The sequence below is a fragment of the Chanodichthys erythropterus genome, chromosome 4 (assembly GCF_024489055.1).
Source record: "Chanodichthys erythropterus isolate Z2021 chromosome 4, ASM2448905v1, whole genome shotgun sequence".
Classification (NCBI taxonomy): Eukaryota; Metazoa; Chordata; class Actinopteri; order Cypriniformes; family Xenocyprididae; genus Chanodichthys; species Chanodichthys erythropterus.
This window is the reverse complement of record NC_090224.1, coordinates 6,630,179-6,639,577: the sequence shown is the minus strand read 5'-3', so window position 1 is coordinate 6,639,577 and position 9,399 is coordinate 6,630,179. Positions and strand designations below refer to the sequence as shown.

The window sequence follows — 9,399 nt, the reverse complement described above, 5'->3', positions numbered from 1 at the left end:
GATGCCTAATGATAGAACAATTAGATAATGTAACATTATTGGTATCATGCTTCATATCAAAAAATAATCCTCGCTTAACTCTCTACCCGTTGGTGTATATCACCTACTCATAATTTATGCTTGTTATATTTATAGTGTAAAGGGACACAACTGCCACTCTGATCATGCAAATGAGTCAGCTTCTAAACAAAGGAACGTTTCCTGCCTGAAATTACACCCTTTTCATTGGTCAAGTCAAACTCGAGAGGGGTGACCTCTGCAGAGGTTAAAAAGGCATTATCTCAGTGACCCTTTCTTTTCTGGTTGCAGTTCACGTGGAAAAGACTGGAGTCAGACCATGATCCCGCAGGGACCTCACTTTGCCCCGGTGCGCAGCTGGAGGTACAACTAGCGGTGTCGTAACTTCCAATCCAGAAGAAAGGACCACAACGTCGCTGAAGCACGTCATTCTTCAACTCGGAAGAGCCTGTTGTAACTTCACGACCATTGAACAACAACTTTCTTCTGAGACTGTATATCCTGTACCCAGTAGAAACATTTTTTTTCTGTGGCCTCGAAAATAACCTTAATGAGAGCTGAGAGACAATTAATTTTTTCACTGAACAAACAGGTTAATTATCCTGTTTAAATATTGCTACATCAAGGTAATTTTATTAACTGATCCAAATATTTATAATTATAACAAATTATAATTTATTCATATTTGCTACAACCCATATAATTGTATTTGCTGTCATTTATTTTATTTTATTTATTTGTTTTGTGTAGGAAAGAAGCTTGTTTCCAAGAAACGTTAGGAGCTGCTAAGAACCTTTAAAGGATAAGTTCACTTTAAAATAAAAATTACCCTAAGCTTTACTCACCCTCAAACCATCCTAAGTGTATATGACTTTCTTCTTTCTGATGAATACAATCGGGGTTATATTAATAAATATCCGGATGCACCTAAGCTTTATAATGGCAGTGAATGGGACCAATGAGTATAAAGCTCAAGAAAGTGCATCCATCCATTATAAACATACTCCACATGGCTCCGGAGTGTTAATAAAGTCCTTCTGAAGCAAAGCGAAGCGAAGCGATGCGTTTGTGTAAGAAAAATATCCATATTTAACAAGTTATAAAGTAAAATATCTAGCTTCTTCCAGACTGCCTTCCGAATTCAACTTCCGAAGACAGTGTAAAACTCTTGCAGTTCAAAACGCTCCTACGCCTTCCCTATTCAAATGACGAAAAAAAGTGTTTTTTTCCCCCATAAGTTGAATACAGAAGGCGGCCTGGCGGAAGCTAGATATTTTACTTTATAATTTTTCAAATATGGATATTTTTCTTACACAAATGCATCGCTTCACTTCAAAAGGCCTTTATTAACCCTTCGGAGTCGTGTGAAGTAGGTTTATGATGGATGGATGCACTTCAAACATGTTGGTCCCGTTCACTGCCATTATAAAGCTTGGACATCAGGATATTTATTAAAGGTGCCCTAGATTCCAAAATTGAATATACCTCGGCATAGTTAAATAAGATTTCAGTACATGGAAAAGGCATACAGTGAGTCTCAAACTCCATTGTTTCCTCCTTCTTATATAAATCTCATTTGGTTAAAAGACCTCTGAAGAACAGGCGAATCTCAACATAACACTGACTGTTATGTAACAGTCGGGGTGTACTCCCCCAGTATTTGCATATGCCAGTCCATGTTCCCAACATTATGAAAGGCATTAGACAAGGGCAGCCAATAACGTCTGGATCTGCACAGGTGAATCAACAGACAAGGTAAGCAAGCAAGAACAATAGCGAAAAATGGTAGATGGAGTGATAATAACTGACTGGATCCATGATATCATGATATATTTATTGATATTTGTAAATGGTCTTTCTAAATGTTTCGTTAGCATGTTGCTAATGTACTGTTAAATGTGGTTAAAGTTACCATCGTTTCTTACTGTATTCACGGAGACAAGAGCCGTCTCTATTTTCATTAAACACATTCGATCTGTATAATTCATAAATACAACTTTATTCTTTATAAATCTCTCCAACAGTGTAGCATTAGCCGTTAGCCACGGAGCACAGCCTCAAACTCATTCAGAATCAAATGTAAACATCAAAATAAACACTGTACTTACGCGATTAGACATGCTGCATGACGAACACTTTATAAAGATCCATTTTGAGGGTTATATTAGCTGTTTATTAACTTAATATTAACTTTTTTTATGTTATTTAAAGCAAGCGCAAGCTCTTGGGGTGTGGAGCACGAGATTTAAAGGGCCACACACCCTGAATCAGCTCATTTCTAATGATGCCCCAAAATAGGCAGTTAAATGAATTAAAAAAAAAATCTATGGGGGTATTTTGAGCTGAAACTTCACATACACATTCAGGGGACACCTTAGACTTATATTACATCTTTTTTTAAAAAAGTTCTTGGGCACCTTTAATATAACTCAGATTGTGTTCATCAGAAAGAAGAAAGTCATATACACTTAGGATGGTTAGAGGGTGAGTAAAGCTTGGGGTAATTTTAATTTTAAAGTGAACTTATCCTTTAAGAACAACTATAAAGAAAGGTTCTTTGATTGGTAATGGAAGAATTTATTGACCCTTGCAGAACCCTCAGCATGTATGGAAAAAGCGTATTTAAAGTAAAAAAAAAAAAAAAAAGTACTTTCAAAGAAAAAAAAAGAAGGAAAAGAGGTAAGTATCCCTTCTGAAAGCTTTATTTGAGAAGACCGAAAGCACTTCTCACGTTGCAGCATCCAAAACAATTATCTTATTACTGTAGGCATTAGGAAGCTCTCAAACAGTTTACTTTTCAGAAGCAAAACAATTGTTCTCACTCAACATTCAAATCCTTTATCCGCACAGGCTTAATGAGTTTACAGCTTAACCTCTGGCCGTTTTTATTCAGACCACCCGGAATTAGCTTACACTGTTACCTTTCATACCTAAATTAATTATAGCAGCATTACGCAGAGCTAAATGTGGCTTTGCACCTGCTCATGTGCTATTTTAGTTGGGTATATCAGAAAAGGTCATCACATTAGCATATAATGTTCTATTCTGAGGTTTCAACATTTCCATTTCAGAAACTCCACAGAGCAATTAAATATATTGACTGTAATCAAGTCATGTTATTTTGCCAACTCCAATTTTCAGTTTTTGATAACTTGTTTTTTATCTTTCACTCCCTCATTATCAGTTTTGTCATAGATCGTCCCGCAGTGGCCCAAGTCTCAAAATAGATCCTCAATGGTCCAGAGGCCGTCAAAGCATTGATATCCAGCCCAAGGAGAACATCAGGTGGGCAGAAATGATGTACCACGATACTCCATATGGATGTCTTACAAGGAGGCCAGATTAACAGCCAACCACAATGGAAGGAAAGCCAAGGCAAGCGTGAGGTGGAGAACGGCTAGTCTGATGCCAGCTGATGGGCCTGGCTTTGCAGCAGTGGGTCTGGTGTAAATGTATGGATGACTCTGGGATTTGTCAGTTTGAGCATGAAAGAAAATTAAAGGATGTATTAATGGAATTAGCAAAATAATCCAACACATAATGGCATAAGAAAACGACACTAATAATTATTTCTTACCACAGAGGGGCAAATAAGCTCAATAGGGTTTGAAAAGCTCTCCACCATAAACTTCTCACCCTCAGGTTGAAACTTGCCACAAAAAATGAGAGAAACGATTTCAGAATGATAAACTGTGCCTATTTGACAGTGACACAGAGATAATCAGAGGTTGTGATTGTAATATACCCAAAATGATATTTTATTCTATGTTTAATTTATTTTATATTTAGTTTTATTTATTTTAGTTTAGTTTAGTTATATTTTATTTTATTAAATGGAGCTTTGTGAATTTGTTCTGAGTAAAAGAAACCAAAACTTACCATGTTGTTCCACAGTCCCTTGGCTAGCTCCTCATGTCCTTTCATAGTAAAGTGGAAACAGTCCGGAGTAAAGAAGCTCATGTCAATCTTTCCATTCTAATCAGGGAAAATTAATAAACACAAACCTTGAACAGCACATGAACATTTTAATGGAAACCTTCAATTTTAAACCTAATTCAAAGCTAGCAGTAAAGTGGCAGAAATTATAGTAAATAATACTAAAAAATAAAATAAAATCAGAGGTCACTTCTTACAGGGAGTCTTGGAGGATCTGCGTGTTTCAGGAATGGCTGCAAAACTACAGCAAAGTCATTCTTAAAGAAGCGGTCACTGTGCAAGAGCTGCTCCAATGCTTTCTGAGACAAAGATATTTTGGGTAACACTATTTTACAGTGACCTTGTTACCGTACATGTACTTACTGTAATAATAACAGTAAACTAGAAACTGAAGTTTGTAAACAAACTTTGATGTTGGCTTGAGGACGAGGGTGTATATATAAAATTGATCTATTATTTTCTGATTAATCAATTATAGTGCCTTACCAGTATAACCAGTTAACCAGTTAATCTACCAATGAATAATAACCATAATTTATGTTGGTAATCTTTCACGGTTTTATTTCAACATTTTGTCATAAGATTTACAAATAAAAAAATCCCAACGAGGAAAATTTAGTCTCATAAGAAATATAATAATAAAAATAATAATATTAAGTTTAAATAGCATTTCAATACAGTGGCATGAAAAGTATGTGAACCCCTTGCAGAATCTGTGAAAATGAGAATTATTTTAATAAAATAAGAGGGATAATAAAAACATGCATGTTATTTTTTGTTTAGTACTGTCCTGAGTAAGATATTTTACATAAAAGATGTTTGCATTTAGTTCACAAGACAAAACAATAGCTGAATTTATTAAAATAACCCCATTCATAAGTATGTGAACCATTGATTCTCAATACTGTGTGTGGTTACCTGATGATCCACGACTGTTTTTATGTTTTGTGATGATTGTTCATGAGTCTCTTGTTTGTTCTGAGCAGTTAAACTGAGCTCATTTCTTCAGAAAAATCCTCCAGCTCCTGCAGATTCATCAGTTTTCAAGCATTTTTGCATATTTGAACCCTTTCCAGCAGTGACTGTAGGATTTTGAGATCTGTGTTTTCATACTGAGGACAATTGAGGGACTCAAACACAACTATTAAAAAAGGTTCAAATATTCACTGATGCTCCAGAAGGAAACACGATGCATTAAGAGCCGGGGGTGAAAACTTTTAAACAGGATGAAGATGTCACAATTTTTCTTATTTTGTTTAAATATCATTGTCATATAAATTTTTCATTTAGCCCTTTGGAACCAACAGAAGATACTTGCATGTTTCCCGGCAGAAAAATTAAGTACAACTTACCTTGATATTTGAATTCAAAAGTTTTCACCCCTCGGCTCTTAATGTATCATGTTTCCTTCTGGAGCATCAGTGAATATTTGAACTTTTTTTAATAGTTGTGTTTGAGTCCCTCAATTGTCATCCGTGTGAAAAGATGAATCTCAAAATCCTACAGTCACTGCTGGAAAGGGTTCAAATATGCAAAAATGCTTGAAAACTGATGAATCTTCAGGAGCTGGAGGATTTTTCTGAAGAACAGAGCTCAGTTTAACTGCTCAGAACAAACAAGAGACTCATGAACAATCATCACAAAACATAAAAACAGTCGTGGATCATCAGGTAACCACACACAGTATTGAGAATCAATGGTTCACATACTTATGAATGGGGTTATTTTAATAAATTCAGCTATTGTTTTGTCTTGTGAACTAAATGCAAACATCTTTTATGTAAAATATCTTACTCAGGACAGTACTAAACAAAAAATAACATGCATTTTTTACGATCCCTCTTATTTTATTAAAATAATTCTCATTTTCACAGATTCTGCAAGGGGTTCACATACTGTTTCATGCCATAATTACATGCAACTAACCCTAAAACAAACCCTCATCCTAATACTAATTATATAATAATATTAATTGTTATTACTCAGTACTTGAATGTATAGTTACACTGTAACAAAGACACCTTAAAATAAAGTACAATCACATTTTGTTTAGCACCATATTTGCAAATTACAGATTGGTAATATATCTGTATAGACAATTGAGAAAACAAATCCACCTGGAATTCTAAGTTGATTCCAACCAGCTCCTTTAGATCAGCAGATCCAGCAGCTGGCTTTACTAGACAGGAGCAGAAAGACCTGGAGAGATCAGAGCATTGAATAGGAGAGAAATGAACCTATTGCACTAAAAGAACAAAGATGACGTTTAACCACCTTGAACAAACTGAATGTTTATGCGGTTGATATATGATGATGCGTCAAAGAGATTTTTGATATGCATTATCAAACTCGATATGCATTGTGTATTTTCATTCGTGCACAATTAGCATCCATGACATCACATTTACTCTTAGATCAATTTTAAAAGCTTGATTTAATTTCCTGTACCTCTGGAGCAGACATCCTGGGGTGGGCTTCTGTACTTCCCTCAGGGTCTCCATCGGCAGTATCTGGACCACATTCACTATCATTCGAGGAACCTGCAAAGGTAAATTGATACATTTTATTAATGCATTAAGTTGATCAAAGTGTCAGTAAAGACATATAATATTACAAAAGATTTCTATTTCAAATAAACATTTTTTTTTTAACTTAATATTTTTGTGGAAACTTCTTTGAGGAATATAAAGCAGCTAGTATTGATCAATGTTTCTTGAGCACCAAATCAGCATATTAGAATGATTTATGAAGGATCGTGTGACACTAAAGACTGGAGTAATGATGCTGAAAATTCAGCTTTGCATCACAGGAATAAATCACATATTAAATATTTAAAAATAGAAAACGGGTATTTTAAATGACAATATTTTTTTCCACAATATTATTGTTTTACTATGTTTAGCCTTGGTGATCTTTAGAGACTTCTTACAAAAAAAAAGAAAAGTATTTAATTCCGAGGTTTTAAAAGAAAAATCACATTTCAAACATTATTTTTGTGACAATCTCAAAATCTGCTATTACCTCATTCATCAGCATTTCCAAGGACACAGTCATGTAATGGACAAAGTTCTCCACCGAAAACAGGGACTGTGTGCATAAATAGAGGACATAAATTTAGAGGCTCCACAAAGACACTCCTAAAGGACAATATGTCTGAATACAGAATATCGACTCTTTAAAGGTCACTTTTACTATAGCCTAGAACTGCTGTTTCTCAAAGAGCAAACACATTTCAAGGCAATACTACAAGATGTTAAACAAGAGGTTGATGATCATCTCTACAAGCGTCTGCGTTTACAATCAATACAACATTTGTTTTAAACCTCCTCTAGTTCCCGCTTTGACATTATGAACAAAATCTGTCAATACTGTAGAAGAATCTTCTGTCTGTAGTTTGCCAAAGAAACAGCTTTGTAAGCAATGCCTTGTCTTTGCAGTAATCACAGATGTCATTCATCCCAATTAGAATGGTCAACAGTTTCCAGTCTTCATCAAAGTCAATATCCTGTAGCAAAAGATGGAATCACAATAATGCCAACATTTTTAGCATCCGTATTTGTAATAAGCAAAAGATGCGGAGCACGAGCAACACATTTAGCTTTGAAAACCGCATATTCATAATGCATGTACCTCATATGTTTTCAATGTATCAATCAAATGTCTGACTTGTTCTGGAAGATTACTAGGAAGAAAGCAAAACTCATATCATCAACTGATACAATTCCACATTAGCTAAATACAGTTTCAGGTATTTTTTCTTTAACAACCATTTATGAAGAATGACTAGGGATGTACTAGCATTTACAAGGTGTTGTGTCCGGTTACAGCCAGGTTAAATCCTGTCTCACTGAGGGGAGCTGGGGTGCCATGGACTGTCTTGGTTGGGGCAGGTCCCACTAAATAGGGGTTGAAGAGTCGAATAATGTCTAAATCAGAATAACAGAAAAGCACAGGTCACCAAATCATACTTTCATGAGCATTTGCAACCAGACTATGAAGATTTCTGATTGTTAAAGGGTTAGTTCACCCAAAAATGAAAATAATGTCATTTATTACTCACCCTCATGCCGTTCCACACCCCTGAGACCTTCGTTCATCTTCGGAATCAGTGTGTTGAATCAGCGGTTCGGACTTCTTATTCGACACAAAAGATTCATGACGCTCCGAAGCTTCATGAGCAGTGTTTATTTATTTTCGGTGCACCAAAAATATTCTTGCCGCTTTATAATATTAATATTGAACCACTGTAGTCACATGAACTGATTTAAATATGTTTTTAGTACATTAATGGATCTTGAGAGAGGAAATGTTATTGCTCCCTATGCAGGCCTCACAGAGCCATCGGATTTCAATTAAAATATCTTAATTTGCGTTCCGAAGATTACCAAAGGTTTTACAGGTATGGAATGGCATGAGGGTGAGTAATAAATGACATTTTCATTTTTGGGTGAACTAACCCTTTAAATGACAAAAGGACGTACTTGCCAGTGTAATGACATCTTGAAAGGATCCATAGCCGCCAATGCTTTTAAAACATGGAATAATTACAATAAAATTACAAAATTTCTTAGCAAATATTTTGGCCACATTGTTAGAACTTCACAAAGTATGAGAAATGTCATCAAAGTGGATATAAAGTCACTTTATTTCTAAAAGTAGTAGAAAATAAGAAGTGCATGCTATATTAGTATTAGTAATACATTTACCTCCATGACACGTGACGAAATTCAATAGGTATGCCAAGAACTGTGGTCGCATTTGCACCAATGGCTGTCTACATGTGAAACAATTACTATTAGAGATCATTATTGCTTAACATGCAAAACCCTGATATTATCATGAATATTGACAGTATAGAATTAATTCTGTTGTCAGCTAACTAATGAACAGTGTCCATCAAAAAAAGAACTAAACCAAAAAAGGAAAGAGTAAATAAATCACACTCACTGTCAATGAATCCCCAAGAGCAGCGATCACTTTAATATCTGCTGCCCTCACCAGCTCAACTACAATAGATACACAGCGAATCAGAAGATCAGGTACCAAAACATTACATAATGCAGTTGTCTGTGGTACAACAAGAGCCAGCATTCTTCATCAATGATAAACATCAGTGTTAAGGTTTAAAAAGAAAATGTAAATTCAAATTTGTCCCATGAGTGACTAGCATTGGCAGCTTGTATAATCCAGCTTGATCATACTGGCTTTAGATCAGTAGTCTATATTCATCAATGTTGGCAAACTCGTCACAATGTGGAAAAATAGTCTAAAACACCGACCCTAGACCAGCCTACCTGAGGTTGGCACAGTAGAGGAGGGGCTCATGTCAGGACACATGAACGGTGGATGTTTGAAACTGATTGGCCTAGTCTTCTCAGGAAACTCCTGTAACAAAATAACATGCCAAACAGCCAGTTGACATCACAACCAAAATATCATTCAGGC

At 35.4% G+C, this 9,399-nt stretch overlaps 1 protein-coding gene across 2 annotated transcripts; it reads right to left on the bottom strand.

Annotated features, from left to right (window-relative positions):
* Positions 1-2,593: 2,593 nt before the first annotated feature.
* Positions 2,594-7,874, bottom strand: si:dkey-177p2.18 (phospholipase B1, membrane-associated). Of its 2 annotated transcripts, XM_067383008.1 has the most exons (10): positions 7,760-7,874; positions 7,585-7,636; positions 7,324-7,459; positions 6,976-7,041; positions 6,403-6,494; positions 6,072-6,153; positions 4,152-4,253; positions 3,898-3,993; positions 3,596-3,667; positions 2,594-3,482 (listed from the first exon to the last, which is right to left on the bottom strand). In XM_067383008.1, the coding sequence occupies exons 3-10, from the start codon at positions 7,405-7,407 to the stop codon at positions 3,345-3,347; spliced, it is 732 nt and encodes a 243-aa protein (XP_067239109.1). In that variant the 5' UTR covers positions 7,408-7,459; positions 7,585-7,636; positions 7,760-7,874; the 3' UTR covers positions 2,594-3,344. The 2 variants fall into 2 exon arrangements, with proteins under 2 accessions (XP_067239109.1, XP_067239107.1); XM_067383006.1 differs by lacking the exon at positions 7,760-7,874 and having other exon boundaries at positions 7,585-7,720.
* Between the last annotated feature and the right edge of the window lie 1,525 nt (positions 7,875-9,399).